Here is a 19517-nt window from a genome sequence, read left to right as displayed (position 1 = left end):
CTACAACGGTTATATAAAATAAGAGAATTTGGTATTTTTTCTTTTGACCAATATATTTTCATCTGATACATTTTTAAATTCAGTAATAATTCCAAATATTTCTTGATCACATTGGCAATTTTAAAGCAAGAACATTGCTAATGGCTTCCTGAACAGAAATAATCATATTACTGTCACATGGCTACTTTTGCCAACTAGGTTGAGGGCCATACACAGGTGAGCAATACTTATAATACTTACAAAACAGGCGTAGGGACCTTCAGATTTTCTTCTTGATTTTGCCATCTTGCCTCATTGGCATGCGCCCCACTTCCGTGTTCACAATCGTTCTCTTTCAACCCATCCCTAGCAGTGTCACCACCTGAGTCTCCTCTGTCCCTTCCTACTTTACGATCCTTAAACAAGACAATCAGAACCTGATCAGTAGACAGTTACAAGAAAGAAAGATAACATCAAAGGCATAAAAAGTCATGTGTTTTACTCAATTAATTACAAAACAAAAAATGACCTCACAAAATTTTGCATCTCATGCCGATAGTAACATGTTCCAACCTAACCCCACTAGAAGAGCAGAGTGGAGGAAGAGGAAGTAGCAATTAAATAGTTCATGAAAATAAACAAAGAGAACTCAATAAATGTTATGCCAAAGGAAGGAATGTGAACTAATCCTAGTGCCATAAATACCAAACTATACAGTTTGTGTTGCTAAATGTTACAGCCTAAATGTCGAACTATCGATCCTGATTGTTAGGATGGAGATTGTGGTAACAGTAATAGATTACACCTTCTTGAAAAGGAAAAAAGAAAAAAGAAAAGAAAAAAAGAGAAATTCTTATCGATCATATAACTTGAAATTTTTCGATGATTTAAGCTCCATTTCCTACCTAACCTGCTTAAACATATATAATCGTTGAAGGGACAAATATGCAAATGGTATGGCCAATTATGGTACACCTGGAAGCAATGCCTCATTTTCTTCCACTTCTCAGTTTCCTAAACATCAGCACAAGATATTTGTTCTCAACAGAGCTGGCATACCTTGCTTTTTGACAGTAGGACACTACTAGGACTTGTATTTAAAAAAGAAAAAAGAAAAATGATGAATTGTTTGTGTGCTAATAAGTGTCACTTGAACTTGAAGTGAACTTTCTAGCAGAATTTCAAGTGCATACATACTTCTTTGAAGGGTGCATCTTCAGCTTCAAGCATGTGTATAACGTGTCCCATTTTTGGTCTCTTCTGTGCATTAGGATCTACACAACGTAAAGCAACAAGAAGAGCCCGCTTCAATGCCCTTGAAGTAGGCTTCTCAAGTAGTTTTGGATCCAATACTCCTTCCGCATTCCTGTTAGCGACCATATTCTTAAGCCACTCAACTAAGTTGACCTGAAATTATTGGCTTTTCAATCAAAAGAAACAGGGAAGAGGAGAGATGACAAAAGGCAAACCTAGAAGAATATTTGTTAGCTTTTTCATGTATCTTTGAAGCAAAGTGATATAGTGCAAACCTCGTCGGGAGGTCGGCTATAATCAACTGGGTTCCTCCCGGAAATTATTTCCATTATAAGAATACCAAAACTATACACATCACTTCTTTCATTCAGCATGCCCGTGCTTGCATATTCAGGTGCTACATAGCTACAAAAATAGAAACAAGTCTGTTGTGAGCTCTTTTGCATTCACCCAGACACAGATACATAAACATACAGAGCTATACATACCCAAATGTCCCCATGACACGGGTTGTTATGTAGCTACTCTCGGAGCCAAGGAGCTTGGCGAGGCCAAAATCTGAAACCTTTGGATTCCATTGTTTGTCAACTAAAATGTTGCTTGATTTTATATCGCGGTGGACAACTTTGGGTTCCAACCCCTCATGAAGGTAAGTTAGCCTACAAGATTAGTTAAGTTAGAGCTATGACCAATAAATTAAGTATGTTATTCAAGTGGCCAATATACTGGTGTCATGGATGAGAAGCAGAAAAAGGAATAAAGCTCAGATGTGACCAATTTGGATCATACCCTTTTGCTGTTCCACGTATGATATTCATCCGAATCTCCCAAGTAAGAGGGCTGCAAGGCCCTACATCCCCATGAAGCCACTGTTCCAAATTCCCATTGTTTACATACTCATAGACAAGCATCCTATCATAGAAGGAAACAAGCAGTTATCCCTGGTGACTTGAAGATAATCTATCAAACACCATTTATGAAAGTATAAAGCAGCTCAGTATCATCTCCATTGAAGCATTAATCAACTCTAGCGTGCAATACCAAAGACTAAATGTTCACTTAAGGAAGTTGTGGTAATTAGGCAATAATTGAGTACCTATGAGCTCCTTCAGCGCAGAAACCAAGCAATCTCACCAAATTCTTATGCCGAACCCGGCCAATTGCCTCAACTTCAACTTTAAACTCCCTCTCAGCTTGTCCCCTAATGAATAACAAAACTCTAATTCATTAATTCTTTAACAATAACCAATTGGTTCAATACTAATTGAAGACGAACTGAATCATAAATTCTAATAACAGGATATTGTAGCACATGACATCTAAAAAACACATGAAAATAATAATAATAACAAGAGAGCACCTATTATTGAGCAAATTCTTGACAGCAATCTGATTGTTGTCCTCCAAAACACCGTGATAAACAATCCCGTACCCACCTTGGCCGATGACATTCTCGTGAGCGAAGTCATTGGTGGAGGCCTCAAGCTCTCTCAAAGTATACCAATGCCCCCACCCCAAGTGTGAAACTTCAGGAACCACCATAGCCACCTGATCAAAACCACGACCCTCCCCACTCCCAGAAGAAGACCTACAAAACCGCTCAGGGTAAGAAATCCGATGACCCTTCCCAATCTCAATAAGAATCCTCTGGTACCCCACTGGGCTCTCTTCCTCCGGAGGTGGCAGCAGCAAGGCCTGCCTTTCGATTCCGGGAACTGGGTCTGGTTCAGAAAATGGGACGGCCTGGATTTGAGTCCTGCTTGGCTTGGTCTCATGGTGGTGGTGCTTTTGGGTCTGGGAATGGTCGACTCTGATCTCTTGGATCTCTTTGGAGACAAGTGGGATTGTGGGTCGGTGAGAGGCCTTGGCTTTGGAGCGCTTCGAGGCGAGCCAGCAGAGAGAGATGAGAAAGAGAAGGAGGACGAAGGCAGCTCCAACACAAACCCCAAGAACCACCCACAGTTTAAGGCCAAAGATTGAGGTCGGGTTTGATAGCTGGTCGTTCATGTGGCCTGCTTTGTTATCAGACATTGGAAGTCTTTTGTCTGCTTTGTCTGATCCTCTTTTAGTGTTTCGAGGGGAAACTAAAAACCGGAAGAGCTGGTTTGACGCCTATACATGCACTGAAAGTGGATCGATGTGTGTAAAATACAGTTGACAAAAACTTTAAACCTCTGGCAGTGTGAATTTAAGTGGGTCAGTGGGCGAGGGAGTGACGGAGGAGACAGCAGTTGGCATTGATGGTACTTCTCCCAGCGGTAAGTACGGACAAATTATTACATTCTCTGTCAATGCTTTCTATGTAGAAAAATATAAGGATTAATTTTATCCTCTCCAAATTTTACTCTTTCGAAATGAATAATTACGTTAAAATGAATTCACTTATTTTCGAAACTTATCAATTCCTTTCTCCTGCCCATCAGCAACGTTAAATATAATAAAAATTTATTATACATATTGCTCGCATAATATTTACTCTAAATATATCATTTTTATTTAATTTATTATTATTGATCATATAAAATATAAATTAATATATATTATCAATTAATAATAAATAATAAATTATTAACTATATATATAAAATATATAATATATTAATAATTATGCGTACTAAAAAGTAAAGTCTAAGTTAATAAGTAGTAACTATCAACATCATAAATATAATTATAGTAAAATATTTTTTTAATAAATTAGTTACATAATCCACATTAATAATTCACTTAATTTTAATTTTATAATTTAAATAATTTTTTATTAATTTATATATGGTTAATGAGTATCAAATAAATTTATTATCTACATAGATTATTCATATTTACTTACAACTTAAGTATCAAATAATTTTATATATGTTTAATGATTTGTGATTTATTATTAATTGATATCATATATTATTTTATATTTTGTATAGCCAATGATAATAAATTAGATGAGAATTACATCTTTCCAGTAAATTTTCATTACATTTAACGTTGCTGGTAGACGGAATAAGGGATTGGTAAGTTTTGAAAGTAAACGAATCCATTTTGATGCAATTATTAGTTTCAGAGTCACATTGTAAATTGAGTAAAAGTTCAATGAGACAAAATGTAATTAACCCAAAATATAAATACACACTCTATAGAAAAATATAAATACACGAGAATGTAATATATATTGTTAAATATATTATAAAATGTATTATGTGGTTATCATTATTCCTCTCTATATAAGATAAGTTATATTTATGATAAATAAAATAGTCTATCTTAAAATATTTTTATCTTTGATGAAATTTATTTCCTTTATCTTTTTCTCGAACTAATGAAAAATATAAGTGTTGTCGACACAAAATAATTAAATGAAAGTGAATTTACAAATAAATTCATTTAATCTACTTTATAATAAAAGTAATCTTATAATCTAGCGTACTACATCAAATTACGTAAGTTTGTGAGTTTACTTTTATATAATTCATACGTGACTAAAGTATTTTATATTGAAAAAATAAGTTCTAAAAACTTGTAAATTTTCTCTCCAACCAAACTCAATCCATGACAGACAGATGAATATGTGCCCACTCCAATCAACTCTATGGCTCTTGTTCTTTCAAAACCATTCATCCCCCATCTCATGACTACCAGCACTTGAGTATCATGGGTTGATATAGCTAGCCATTGTCCTGTTAGTGCACCATCAAAGCCCTGATCAGTCTTAATCCTCCTCCTATACACCATCATCAAATATGTCTTATCTTAATCCTATATATTTGTGAAATTGTGATTGAAAAGAAAGCAAAGTAAATATGGACCCTAGCTAGACACACGCAAGTATGATGCATGGGTTTCTCCGACTTCTTTTTTATTATTGTGGTGGTTAGATTTTGGCACCATGCACTTTGTGTTATTCCTAGCAAAGGAATCCAACAAAGAGTGTTTCTCATCTCACAATAATATGAACTTATAGTGGGTGTCACATTCTTACTTGCTACTATCCGAGTAGTCCTGTCCTTTTGCGACACCCGATTTATCATAGGGTAATATGACTTAATTAATTGTAATAGATCACTACACTATTATTTAATATTTTTTTATTATTTTTTATTACTTTTTAATACTATTCACTACTATTTAATATTGTATTATTATTTTTTCATAACTTTTTACTACTATTCACATATTATCTGATATCACATCACTATCTAAATGTACGTAACTAAGGCACTATTTAGATGTTGAGATAGTCTCAACTTATCTCATTTCATCTCAACATCTAAATATCACTCAAATATAAATACTTTTTAACTTTAATTTTTTAACTTTTTCATCTAATCACTACATAATCATTACAATATTTTTAAATTTTTAAACAAAACAATAAAAAATAAATTTTTTCGAATTCTAAAAATAAAAATAATATTATAATTTGTTTATTTAATTTTTGATTTCTCATTTTTTAAAATTTCATAAGATATCATTTTATTACTATTAACATATTATTCACAAATTTTTCGTAGCAACGTAAAAATTGAATGACGATGACTTAACCTGAGTAAAACTTTTATTTTGCAAATTATATATATTATAAATAATCACAATAATTTGTTTTTTCTTCCAGATAAGATAACAAAATTATTATTATTATTATTATTATTTTATTTATTTACAAGAAAAGTCAGCTTATTTGATAAAAAGAGTTGCACCCACCCATTCACAGGCATTGAGTGCACTGATTAGAACATGAAAATTATATCTCATAAATCATCCTCTGACAGGCAGTAGGGAATCTAAAATCTATATCAGCACCAACTTTTTATGATAGCCCATGCCCTCCTGGCATTCTAATATTATAGCACTTTTACACTGTAGCCAAAGCCAATTCTCCGCTTTATTAGATGCTTTCCTTGGGATATCGGTATTGCTTTTTGGATTGGTAAATTAAACTCAGAAAAAAAAAAAAAAAATCCAAAGAAACATAAAAGTTATCAAAAAATTCACAATAATTCAAACACATTAGAAGAAAAAATGTAGACAAATTTGATATTCATATAAAAAAATTAATTTTTAATTATAAATTTTACTTTTTTTAAATAGAAGTGCACGGAATTTGTATAGTCTAAAACTTTATATAACATTACTTTTCTTATAAATATAAAGAACCTAGTAATTTATACTCACCTATAAGTATAAAAGCACTTTTCTAAGACGCTCCCTTTGATTTATAATTGCATTTAATTTATATGTTGCATTTGTAAAACTGCATCATTTGCATTTGGTTAGGGGTGGGCTGTAGAGCCCCGCACCACGCCTCACATCTAGAGCCCTTAGCAGGGTGGGTGATGGGGAGGGCCCAACCCTTACCCCACCCTCCCTTGCTTACATTTATATATATATATTACAATTTATTAGACTTATTTATAAAATATGTATTGTTAAATTTAAAAATTATATAATTTAAAAATTAATACATTACAATTTACACAAAATATGTATTAACAAATTTAAAAATTACATAATTTTTAAATTATAATCATATTTACAAAATTTAATTTTATAATTTTGGTTTAAAAATATATTTTTAATTACTTTTAAACTTAAAAATAATTTTTAAACAAAATAAAATATAGTGCTTTTTTTTAAATAGACGGAAGCAGCGCCCCATATCCCACCCCTGCATCCTGAGGGCGGGGGTGAAAATCTCACCCGCCACCCAATGTGGGTGCGGGAAAGGGGTGGCCTATCTATAGAATGACATGTAATTCAAATTGTCACAATATAGAAACGGGCCTATCTATTGGCCCATGGACCATTGTTCTATGATGTAGACCTATCCGACCCAATAGCACACTATAACTTCCGCGCCAAAACCTTCCCGCCATTTTACGACTTCCTAAACTAATTTCCCACTTTGCCCCTTCACGGTGATCTTTCTTGTCTCTAGGTTGAGGAATAGCGGGATAGAGAATAGACATGGAGGACGAGCAGTCACTAGTCTCAGGCAGGCGCAGGAGCCGAGGCACGGAGGCGGCGGCCAGGGCCGAAGCACTCGAGCGCCTGAAAGCCCTTCGCAGAGGAGGCCGAAGATCTGAGGCCGGAGGCGGCGGCGGCGGATTCCAGATCAAGCTCGAGACCCCGATCTACGACACCGTCGGTGAGGAAGAGTACGATGCTCTTGTCGCTAAGCGCCGAGAGGAGGTCCGGGGATTTATCGTCGACGACGACGGCCTCGGGTATGGCGACGAGGGCGAGGAGGAGGACTGGTCCAAGTCGGGGGTCCCTTTCTCGTCAGATGAAGAATCCGATGGCGGCGAACAAGAGAGACCGAAGAGGAAGAAGAAGATGGAAAAGAGGGACCCACAACTAAAGAAGCCCTCCGCTTCCTCTTCTTCGCTATCTGCGGCCGCGGCAATGATGGGGAAGCAGAGGCTTTCATCGATGTTCACTTCGTCGGTGTTTTTCAAGAAGAGTAAGGATGATAAGGCCAAAGGGCTGGCATGTGATAGTATTGTCGATGATGTGATTGCGGAGTTTGCGCCGGACGAAGCTGATAGAGAGAGGCGAAGAAGGGGGCAGCCGGGTCTGGCGTCGGTTTCCAAGAGTTTCATGCCAATTGATAATGTTATGAGCGAGAGTTTATCTGTTGCGGGAGATGATTTGATGGATAGGAGCGAATTGGCAACTGGGGTTGCGATAAATGGTGGTTATTCTGGGTTGGGTTCAGAGAGAAATTGTGTGCAGGTGGAAGAGAAGGGTTTGAATAAGGAATCTGAAGGCTGGGGAGGATTAAAATCTGAGATGGGTAAGGACGTCATTTCGGGATTAGATGATTTTTCAACAGCCCAAAGAGGCGTGGTCGAGGAGAAGATAGTGAATGTTGTGGAAGTGAAAGTGGAGCCAGTGGTGAAGAAGGAAGAGGGTTTCGCTCTGAATGCGAAGATTCAAGAAGAGAAAGACCCTGCATTGAGCGCTGCTACTGCGGGATGGCAGGAAGTGAGGATTGGAGGGAATGGGAGTATTGGTGGTGTTGCAAAAGAAGTCAGCAACGGTACGAGTATTGAAGAAAAGTTGGACTTTGATGTGGAATCGGATGGGTCGCTGCCTTTTTACATCCTTGATGCACATGAGGAGTTTTATGGTGCTAATACGGGCAACCTCTACCTGTTTGGGAAGGTAAGCGGAGTTATATTGATACGATTGCATATTTTAAAGGAAGCGCTTTGTATGCGAATTATGTAATATAGGTGCTGTACGTAAATTATGGGTCACTGAAGAACAAAGTAAGCCAAAAATGGCAAAGACTTCATTGTTTTTTGTAGTTCTCGTAAATTGGTTTTGTTGAAAGTCTCTTTCAAGTATTCTCCCACGGGATTCTTTCCGTTTCCTCATAAAAAAAGTGTTCTCCCACGGGATTCGTTAGTTTTATTTTTGATAAATACGATTAATGAGTTTGATTCCAAGGCAAGTGGTGCAAATTTATATTTCAGTTTTGAAATGCATAGAGGCACAGATGTTGGAAAACATTAGCTTTTATTTTTGAACATTTCATTTTTTCCTTCCCTAATTGTTTAATTGACATGGTTTACCATTTGTTGTTTGCTGTATTATGTTATTATTGCAAATTGATATATCTTTTATAAGCTTGAATTTTGGCATATGTTGTTTCATTATGCCTTAAGGTCAACAAAGACTGCTTCTTGTTCCTTGAAGAAGTTTCTTTTTTCCATACTTGAAAGCTTGAGAAATTGTTAACGCATCCAATCAGCAGTAGCATTCTAGCACTTGATAGCTTATTTGACCTTTTTCCCATTCAAGCATCTTGTCATGTGAGAGTTTTGTTGCTTCAGTGAAATGAACTTCACTATCAACCTCTGTCATTGCAACTTAGGTCAAAGCAGGAAGTACATACCATAGTTGCTGTGTGGTGGTAAAAAACATGCAAAGATGTGTCTATGCGATTCCAAATGGCTCTGTGTTTCGCAGTGAAGAGATGATGAATCTTGAGAAAGAGGTTGAACAATCACATATTTCTCGCACAGCTTTCCTTTCGAAGCTACAAGTAAGTTATATTTCTGTAAATATATTTCTAGGGAAAACACAGTTTGTACTCTGACTAATTGCACTATTGTCCAATTCTAGCTGTTTCTGTATGAGAAATAGGTTCCATGGCACAATATTGACATTCAGATCTTAATGGAGTGTGAAAATTGTAACATTTTGGTAGTTTAATGGTGCAATGTGTCAATTTTGGTATTTTGAGTTGCAAATTGCCACATATCTAATAGCTGGAGGGGGTAAAGTGTTTTATCCTATATTTCCTCTCGATTTCTTTAGTTGTCCTAGGTTGCTACTATTGATGTAATTATTTATTTATTTGTTTGTTTTTCTTATTGTAGGATTTGGCTTCAGGATTGAAGAGTGAAGTCGCAAAGCGGTTATTAGATATGAATGTGCCAACTTTTAGTATGGCACCAGTTAAGGTCTGCTGATTGAATCATCCAGATGTTTCAGCAGTGCATTGTCTAAATTATATATTACAATTTTGTTGTACCACTTTTCATTTGTTTTTAGTGTTCTTCATTCCACTTTTTTGCTTGTTTTGTATCCTATAAACATGTCACAGAGGAGATATGCATTTGAGCGAACTGACATACCAGTAGGGGAGAATTATGTACTTAAGATCAATTATCCATTCAAGGTATATTACTAAACCTGTGAATTGAAATGCATTTTCAAAATTGAAATGCATGTTCAAAATTTTCGTATGTCCGCTATATATGCACCTTTTTTTTTTTCATTTTAAAGAACATGGGACTCTGGAATTTATAGTTCCATTTTGGAAGTACTTAGGATGAGTATATTGTCTCAGGACCCACCACTTCCAGCGGATTTAAATGGAGAATCTTTCTGTGCTCTGTTGGGAACTCATTGCAGGTTTGAGTACTGGCAGCTGGTTCTTCGTTTTCATTGTTTCATATATATATATTTATCTGCATGAGTTTCTTTCTTTGATGTATTGTGACAAGTAGTTACCTCAAAGTTTGCTACTAACAATGAATTAAGTTGATCATATATTATCTGCAGTATTTTTGCCAAGCTTCATCTATTATTATATTTATCATTATTTGGTGAACTACTTAAGACTCCAGCCAAGATATAGCGGAGAACTGATGATTTCACTAAATACAGTGCTTTGGAGCTTTTTCTTATTAAAAGGAAGATAAAGGGACCTACCTGGCTGTCTGTTTCAAAATTTTCTACGTGCCAAGCTCCGCAACGGGTGAGATATTCTTTGTCAGGGTACTTTTTTCATTTGTAAGTTCAATTAATCTTAGAGCTCTCTCTGTCTCTCCTCCCCACCCTCCTTACCTCTCTTTTTCAATTTCAGATTTAATACCTTGGTTTTAAACTCATGCAGGTGAGCTGGTGCAAATTTGAGGTGACTGTTGACTCACCAAAAGACATACGAATTTCACCTTCATCAAAGAACACAGTAGACATTCCTCCAGTGGTTGTTACGGCAATAAATTTGAAAACTATTATCAATGAGAAGCAGAACATGAATGAAATTGTTGCTGCATCCATCTTTTGCTGTCACAAGGCCAAGGTTTGTTCTAGAGCCCTTGTTGGTAATGCTGATTTCACTATGATTATTTTACTTTCTTAGGATATGCAACTTTTATTGTGTTCATAATTATTAGCCCCTGATCTGTATATTCTTATCCCTAGATATAGTATAATTAGGTTGCATTATGGTTTATGTTTGTTGATATGATAATTAGACTTTTAATTTGGCAAAGAATTGTCAAATATTAGTTTTGGCTAGAGCCTAGCATTTCTTCTGAGAATTTGGTCTTACAACTGATGTGAATATAACACTCACTTCATGTGTCATGGAGTGGCTGGTATTAACTTTGCTTTTCTTTTTTCTTTATACAAGTAGTCGGTGTTGTAAGTTTAGCTGAGTGGTGAAATGTCTGAATAAAGAAACATACGCATGTCGATTCCTGCGTTTGCCACTTTTTCTGATATAAGCTATTACGCCATGCTCCAGTAATACATCTTATGCTGTTTGACCTTTCAGATTGATACTCCCATGATGGCTTCAGAATGGAAGAGACCTGGTATATTGAGCCATTTTACTGTTGTCCGCAAGCTTGATGGGGGCATATTTCCAATGGGATTCACTAAAGAAGCTACTGATAGAAACTCAAAGGCTGGATCAAATGTTTTAAGCTTTGAAAGCAGGTAGGTTTAAACTGCCTGATATGTATTCAATTTTTTTTCTTCTTAATCCTCTCAGAAAGTATGGTATTTTGATATAATAATCTTTTATTTCTATTTTGATCTTTGTGTTGCAGTGAGAGGGCTTTGCTAAATCGTCTAATGATTGAATTGTACAAGTTGGATAGTGATGTTCTTGTTGGGCATAATATATCTGGGTTTGACCTCGATGTTCTTCTCCACAGAGCTCAGGTGGGAACACATTTGCAATGCTATTTTTTTTTTAATAAAAAAGAATTTAAGCATATCCATGATAAGTTATCTTGTATGGATGTTTGGTTGCGTTTAGGAAGTGAGGTATTCTGAGGTATTCTGTGAAGTGAAAAAGGTAATGATAGAATATTGAATAGTAGTGAATAGTAGTAAAAAGTAAGTGAAAAGTAATAATAAAATAATAAATAGTAGTGAGGTATTCTTAGAATACCTGAGAATACCTTAACACCCAAACTAGGTTGGCTATAATAAGAGAAACGGTGGCTTTTTTTGTATTTATAGGAATAAATATGATAGTAGAAGCCAAAATGAAATCCGACTACAGGCCAGATGCAGTTTCCTCTTAGTAAATGTGATTTGGTCTAGCTTATGCATCTCTTTTATTAATCAGATGAAAAAAATAGTTTCAAAGCCAATGAAAGCAAGATACTAATACCTTCTTGGAAATATTTTTTGCCAATCTCTAGTTCTTGAATTACTAAGTCATTCCAAAAATTTATCTTGAATTATTCAACGTACATTCTTATGTTTTTTGTATCCATCAGATGTGCATATAGGTAGCTGGCATCATCTCCAAAATATCTGTATCTCCTAAGTTTACCATCAGCTGAAGATGCTGCCAATATTTATTTATTTTTTTAAATGCAAGTTCTGCTGTGCCCATTGGATGCATGTATACTGAGCTGCCCTCAAAAAATGCTTGCATATTTGAATGATACAGGTTTGCCGAGTGCCAAGCAGTATGTGGTCCAAAATAGGTCGACTGAAGCGGTCTGTAATGCCTAAGCTTGCAAAAGGAAGCTCCATCTTTGGGTCTGGAGCAAGTCAAGGCATGATGTCTTGCATCGCTGGTCGACTCTTATGTGATACATATCTGTGTTCCCGAGATCTATTAAAAGAGGTAGAACACTTGTCTGGATAACATGTGTTAATGATGTTTAGCTCATATCTGCAACTGATTTTTCCAGGTCAGTTATTCTTTGACGCAACTCGCAAAGACTCAGCTTAACAAAGACCGGAAGGAGATCACTCCACACGATATTCCTAGAATGTTTCAAACTTCAGAATCCGTCATGGAACTTGTATGTTCTAATTTTTACTTTAATTCTTGTTCTGATTTTCTTGTTTAATTAAACATCAAGATTGATAATTACCTTTTCTTTGGAAAAAAGAACAGTGTTGTTAGTAATGGGTTGGTCAGGGTTGTAGGTTGACCACATTGCCTGTCAGTTAGTGGCTGTTTTGTAAATATGATGGGATTCGTGGTTGTGAAAAACACTGAAGTAATTATAATGATGAGTTTGATTGCATTTACTCTTCCTGTATATGTTGTGCACCACTACGAGCTTTTGAAAAACCATAATGATTGTGTGTGTTCTTATCAAAACAAAGAAAGAAATGATTGTGTATGTGTGTCTCAGTTTCTAGATTTGACTGAGTCATACCTTAAAGCCTGCAAAGTCAGATGAGTTATTTTATGATGCAAATGATGGTTCAACATTATAACTTTGCCTTCTAGAATTGGAAAATCATGACCACTTTGTGGGTCAGCATACTATGGTTCTCAAAGTAATGTTACTTCCCCTCATTTATCCAGGTTGAGTATGGTGAGACAGATGCATGGTTGTCCATGGAACTCATGTTTCATTTGAGTGTTCTGCCTCTCACACGTCAGTTGACTAATATCAGTGGTAATCTCTGGGGAAAAACACTCCAAGTGAGTCCTTGCAATATGTTTCCTTGCACAATCTGAGAATTAAAATTTCGTGATAGGCAAATTCGATCTACACTTCACATCTCGCATATGCCTTTTCAGGGTGCTAGGGCCCAGAGAGTAGAGTACCTTTTATTGCATGCATTTCATGCAAAGAAATATATTGTTCCAGACAAGATGTCATTTCATATGAAGGAAACTAAATTGGCGAAACGGAGAATAAATCATGGTGTTGAGGATAGAAATGTTGACGAATTGGATGTGGATGATGCGAATTTGGATAATGAAGCTTCTCATAGTGATCGTGGAAAAGGCAAAAAGGGTCCTGCCTATGCAGGTGGATTGGTGTTGGAGCCAAAGAAAGGTTTATACGACAAGTATATATTATTGTTGGATTTCAATAGTCTTTACCCTTCTATCATTCAGGTTTGTAACAATGTTCTTGCCCCCTCCCCCTGGGTGATACTCCCTCAAATTTCCTATTCTTTTATTATATTTTCAAGTCTCTCCTCCCATGCAAAGTGATGATGCTATTTATGGATAATTATTAAGCAGTAATGCTTAGCTGATATATTACAGGAGTACAATATCTGCTTCACAACAGTTGAAAGATCTCCAGATGGATTAGCTCCCCTCTTACCATCTAGTAAAACACCAGGAGTTCTTCCGGAGGTAAAATCACCTCAGCAGATATCTGCTTCACAGCCTTATGAATCCTTTGTTCTTTTCTTTTTCAGCACAGTTGAACTTTCATGATGATGCCAGTTCACTTACTGGATTATGAGGCTATATGCAGGGATGGTCTAGATATCAGTAGCCAGACTGATCTACCACCTGTCATGCATCCTGCTTGCTTTTGACAGTTAGAAAAACGAGATTAGGTGATTGGTTGTATGTGGCCAGCCTGATTTAAGTAGGGAAAGAACCCGTTTTACCATCATTTTGGGGTTTTCAGAATATAGAAAGAATTATTGAACTTCTGATGATGTAACAGGAGAGTAGAGTGGTTACTTTACACCCCTTTTCTAGAACTTCTATCCAGTCTAGTTGACATTTGTCAAATGATCACAATGTCCTTTATATGATTATATCCATGTTGAAGTAGTATGGAGTTTTGTGCACTCTACTTTGCTTCCTTTTATTAGCTAATAAGGAGGTGCAGTTATTTATTCTCACATGTTCTTTTCTAGTTGCTAAAAAACCTGGTTCAAAGGCGGAGAATGGTGAAGTCATGGATGAAGACTGCATCTGGTCTCAAAGTCCAGCAACTAGACATTCAGCAGCAAGCACTAAAGCTCACTGCAAACAGGTTTGTATTTTTGCTGCTCCTTTTCATTTGTAATTCTCCATTCATTACTTTAGGGTTTAAAATTCTTTTCCATGGTTCTTTGTTTATATGCTCTATTATGTTTGGTTATGCAGTATGTATGGATGCCTGGGGTTTTCCAATTCACGATTTTATGCAAAGCCGCTAGCAGAGCTGATAACACTACAAGTAAGAGAAATATGTATGACTAATGCTTAAATTGTAAAAAATGTCTTGCCCTTAACAGAAATGCTGTAATTTATATTGGATGCTTCTATATAAGTATTGAGCCAGTCATAATTGTTGTGCAGGGGAGAGAGATTCTACAGAGTACTGTTGATCTTGTTCGGAATAATTTAAACTTAGAGGTAATTTCTGATATTGAATTTGGAAGTTGTTCTATGAGAAAAGTAAAAGAAAAATAAATTTGGACTATTCACGTTTTCTTCTGTATTTTCTCTATTGAAGGCTAATCTTACCTAGTAGAAGAAGCATTGCTTTGTATCCTGCAGGTAATCTATGGTGATACAGATTCAATTATGATCTACAGTGGACTCGATGATATTGCAAAAGCAAAAGCAATTGCAGGGAAAGTCATTCAAGAGGTTAGGTTATGCTTCTGAACGTGGTATTTGTAGGAGGATAATAACTTAGAATCCTGTGGTGTAAAAACTTACAATTATTATTCAAGTATTTCGTTAGGAATGTCTTCTGACCAATTGACTGGATAGCAAATTTAGAAGCAGCATCTTTATATCTGACATTAATGATATATATTTGATTCTTGTGCAAATGACTATGGCTAATTATGGTTGGATGATCAAGAGGTTTGATTGTTGATATGTGATTATTCTTTTGTCATAAAGGTAGCCTGCTTTAGTTTCATCTTGGTGGTTTGTAGGTTAACAAGAAGTACAGGTGTTTAGAAATTGATCTTGACGGTTTGTACAAGAGAATGCTGCTTCTGAAGAAAAAGAAATATGCAGCCGTCAAAGTACAATTCAAGGATGGGACACCTTATGAGGTCATATAAAGGAAAAAAACACTTCTAGTTAGTCATTCCATTGCTAGAAGAAAGGACAGTGGGTTTACCGGGTTTATATTCTTGGTGCAGGTCATTGAACGCAAGGGTCTTGATATGGTTCGTCGTGACTGGAGCTTAATATCAAAGGACCTGGGAGATTTCTGCCTGAGTCAAATTTTGTCAGGAGGGTACATTGTTTCAACTCGTTTTTTTTCTTTCTTCAACAATGTGACTTTGATTTTTTTTTTCTAAGCTGGCAACCCAAGCTAAACAGCTGAGTTACTTGTCTTGTCACATCTATTGCTCTTATGCTCATCAGGTCATGTGAGGATGTTGTTGAGTCGATACATAACTCTCTCATGAAGGTGAAGTCATTTTCTTCTGTCATTATTGTCAACATTTCTGTCTGGTAAATATTTTGGGAGACAGGAAGGTAGCGGCAATGTTTGCCATTTTTATGTTACTTGGGCATAGGTCTAGGATGTTGTTCAATCAGTACACTGCTAAAACTTAAGGAACCAGTTCAAGTTTTTTAAGTAGACAGGTCCAATCGAGTAAATTTGAGGACATGTCCATCATTAATTGTATCGGAACAGAGACTTTCACCATGATATTTTGTTTAGGAAATAAACTCCCTTTTACATTTTGGCTCATGTGCATTTGATTGTGGTTGACATGCATGAAATTATTAAGGAGTTTGGTTCTAGTGAAGTTATCCTATTTTCAACTGAAAATTGTTTGATTGAGCTCACAAATGTTTCATGGCTTGAAGTTATTGTCAATGGGCAATTAGTTAAGTGTGCATATTAAACAGGTACAAGAAGATATGAGGAGTGGACAAGTGTCACTTGAGAAATACATCATCACAAAGACATTGACTAAACCCCCTGAAGCTTACCCAGATGCCAAAAATCAACCACATGTTCAAGTGAGTTCAATCTGACTTCTACAATTAGATGAAATTTGACCTTATATATTTAATGCATTCTATCCATCTGATCTTTTGCATAATATTTCTTCTGCCAATCAATTCTAGGTGGCACAACGATTGAAGCAAAGTGGTTATTCTACTGGTTGCAATGTTGGTGATACGATCCCTTACATTATATGCTGTGAACAGGTTTGATATGCATTCATTTCTCTTTCTTGTTGAATTATTGGTAGCTGACCTCTTAACATACAGTGCTTTTGTATCTGTGATACTATGTTCTATAATTGTCTCTTTGTTTCATTTTTCCCTTTTCATGGATAGGGAACTAGTTCAAGTAGTTCAACAGGGATTGCTCAGCGTGCTAGACATCCTGATGAATTGAAAAGAGAAGATGGGAAATGGATGATTGACATTGATTACTACTTGTCACAGCAGGTGCTGTTTTCTTTTCAGAATCCTAATTAAATTGTTGAATAATTATGGTCATTTGTTACTTCCATGCTGTGGCTCCATTGAAGTATGGTTTCCCCCTGCAGATTCATCCTGTGGTATCACGTCTTTGTGCTTCAATTCAAGGCACAAGCCCAGAACGCTTGGCTGATTGCTTGGGGCTTGACTCATCTAAGGTAAACTGGTTCCCCTCCCCTCCTTCCCCGGCAGACTGATATCCAGTGGTTCTTTTTCCTTACTTTAGATTCTATTCCTGACATTGTAAATTATGGTTGCTTCAAGTTCCAAAACAAATCAAGTGAAGCTGTCAGCAATGAGCCTTCCAGTTCGCTCTTGTTTGCTACAGATGATGAGAGGTGTGCGATGAATTCCCACTAGTTTTTCTCAATGCATGTTGTGTAACCCACTCTGACGCTTCCTTTTTTTTCTAGTTGCTAATTATTCCCAAATCATATTGAGATTTTCATCCACAGTTTTCCCTAACCTTAATGATATTTTCCTATTTCTAGATTAATTCATAAAATACCAGAATTTAATCTATAAATATTTTTGAGAAAAATAAAATAATGGAGGGATGCTCATGATGACTTCACTTGCAGATATAGGGGCTGTGAGCCTCTGACTTTGTTGTGTCCCAGCTGCTCCAGTACTTTTGACTGTCCTGCAGTCTTCAGTTCCATTTGTAAGTCAATCAATGAGAACCCATCAAAGCCACAGGCAGAGGAATCCACCAACAGTTTTTGGCAAAAACTTCGTTGTCCCAAATGCCCAGAAGAAGGCACAGTGGGTAGAATATCTCCAGCAACGATTGCCAACCAGGTTTTTGCATAAACTGTAGAATCTATGCTTGTCTTACTTTTCGTTTATTGGAAAACCTATTCTTGGGTTTTGAAATTTGGATAGAGGATTGTCGTGGAATATTGATTGAAAATGTGTTCTTCATTGACAGGTCAAAAGGCAAGTGGAGGGGTTTGTGTCAAAGTACTACAGGGGCTTGATGACGGTAGCGTCCTGCTTGGAAACTTCTACGGAAACTACTCAAGTAGTGATATCATTTTTTGTTGGTAATGAATAATTCGATTGTTTTTTGCTTTCAGTGCGATGATGAAACTTGCAAATACACCACGCGCAGTCTCAACCTCCGGCTTGTCGGTGATTCTGAGAGAGGAACAGTTTGTCCCAACTATCCACGCTGCAACGGGCGTCTTGTTAGAAAGGTTTTCATCATAAACTTGGTGAACTATGCTTGGTTAAATTTTGGCAATTATAAATTCCAGAGCATATTCTGTCATGGCCGGAGCAATGAAAAACTGTGGCCCCGGTGTTGTCCTGGCCAATAACTAAAGATGCTCTGGCAATACTTCTTTTTGCCGGATGATCTAAATAGATCGATCCTTTACCAATTTGATGTTTTTATTTTTTGTGTTGTTGGGTGTGGAATGTACCTTCACTAGTACACGGAAGCAGATCTGTACAAGCAGCTCGCATATTTTTGCCATGTTTTGGACACTGTACGATGCTTAGAAAAGGTTGTTTCCTTGGCTTCATTTCGCACTCTGTCTGGACTCTTTTAACATTTTTGTCTAATTATGTATTTACGTGTCAAGTCTTCTGTTGCTGTTTGGCATTGCAGGTTGAGGCTAGCAATAGATTGCTGCTTGAAAAAGAGTTGGCCAAAATCCGGCCAATGCTCGATTTGGCTGCATCAACAGTTCAAAGGATACGGGATCGATGTGCCTTTGGATGGGTACAGCTGCAGGATCTTATCATCACAGTTTGAATGAATGGGTAAACGAAGCAGATTCATTTTAATGTCCATTTAGATTGTTCCTTTCCCTGCTGCTTTTCTATATATATATATATATATATATATATATATTATAGTGTCTGGAAAATCAGAGAGAGGTGCCTTGTAATGTTAAGTTGGCGTCTCAAGATTCGTTGTGGTGAAAATGATATTATTAATAATAACCCACACAGCTAAAGGTAGCTAGAGTTTGTCTCTGTCTCTCTTTCTCAGTAGCATCGTAGTTATATTGCAACCAAAATATCATTGATACTAAGTGATTTTCTGAGCTGTATTTTAATCTTTGCGGTGCGTTTTCCAACTCTTGAATAAACTTGCTTTCCCTATTTGATGATTTCCCATTATGTAATATTTCTAGAATCCTTGTATTATTCTTTGGGACTCGGTTTTAAGATAGAATAATTCTACTTATCATCTCTACACTTATTGTAATTTTTTTTTTCATTTTTTTTATAACAAATATGTGGTGTATAAATAATGAGTGGAATGATTTAATTAATTTAACAAGAATAAAATAATAAATAATAATATTAAAATATATAGGGTGATGTGAAAAGATGAGGAGTATTCCTCTTTA

General features: G+C 36.2%; 2 protein-coding genes across 2 annotated transcripts; one reads left to right on the top strand and one right to left on the bottom strand.

Moving 5' to 3' along the window:
• Positions 1-92: 92 nt before the first annotated feature.
• Positions 93-3389, bottom strand: LOC109009091 (probable serine/threonine-protein kinase At1g01540). The gene is made up of 7 exons (XM_018989441.2): positions 2594-3389; positions 2330-2434; positions 2023-2145; positions 1722-1892; positions 1509-1638; positions 1177-1386; positions 93-395 (listed from the first exon to the last, which is right to left on the bottom strand). Exons 1-7 carry the CDS (start codon positions 3262-3264, stop codon positions 237-239), a joined length of 1569 nt encoding a protein of 522 aa, XP_018844986.1. The 5' UTR covers positions 3265-3389; the 3' UTR covers positions 93-236.
• A 3743-nt stretch (positions 3390-7132) lies between these two features.
• On the top strand, positions 7133-19325 carry LOC109009092 (DNA polymerase alpha catalytic subunit). The gene is made up of 31 exons (XM_018989442.2): positions 7133-8384; positions 9100-9270; positions 9608-9691; positions 9835-9909; positions 10081-10145; positions 10401-10491; positions 10630-10818; positions 11296-11459; positions 11573-11687; positions 12430-12609; positions 12677-12790; positions 13306-13425; positions 13525-13848; positions 14002-14094; positions 14613-14731; positions 14845-14917; positions 15040-15096; positions 15241-15333; positions 15630-15752; positions 15843-15940; positions 16072-16117; positions 16567-16680; positions 16789-16872; positions 17005-17118; positions 17220-17309; positions 17416-17489; positions 17733-17952; positions 18083-18136; positions 18231-18350; positions 18588-18662; positions 18767-19325. Exons 1-31 carry the CDS (start codon positions 7185-7187, stop codon positions 18911-18913), a joined length of 4686 nt encoding a protein of 1561 aa, XP_018844987.2. The 5' UTR covers positions 7133-7184; the 3' UTR covers positions 18914-19325.
• Positions 19326-19517: the final 192 nt, after the last annotated feature.

Source organism: Juglans regia, chromosome 7, assembly GCF_001411555.2.
Source record: "Juglans regia cultivar Chandler chromosome 7, Walnut 2.0, whole genome shotgun sequence".
Lineage (NCBI taxonomy): Eukaryota > Viridiplantae > Streptophyta > Magnoliopsida > Fagales > Juglandaceae > Juglans > Juglans regia.
The sequence above is the reverse complement of the archived record's forward strand: the minus strand, read 5'-3'. Positions and strand labels throughout refer to the sequence as shown.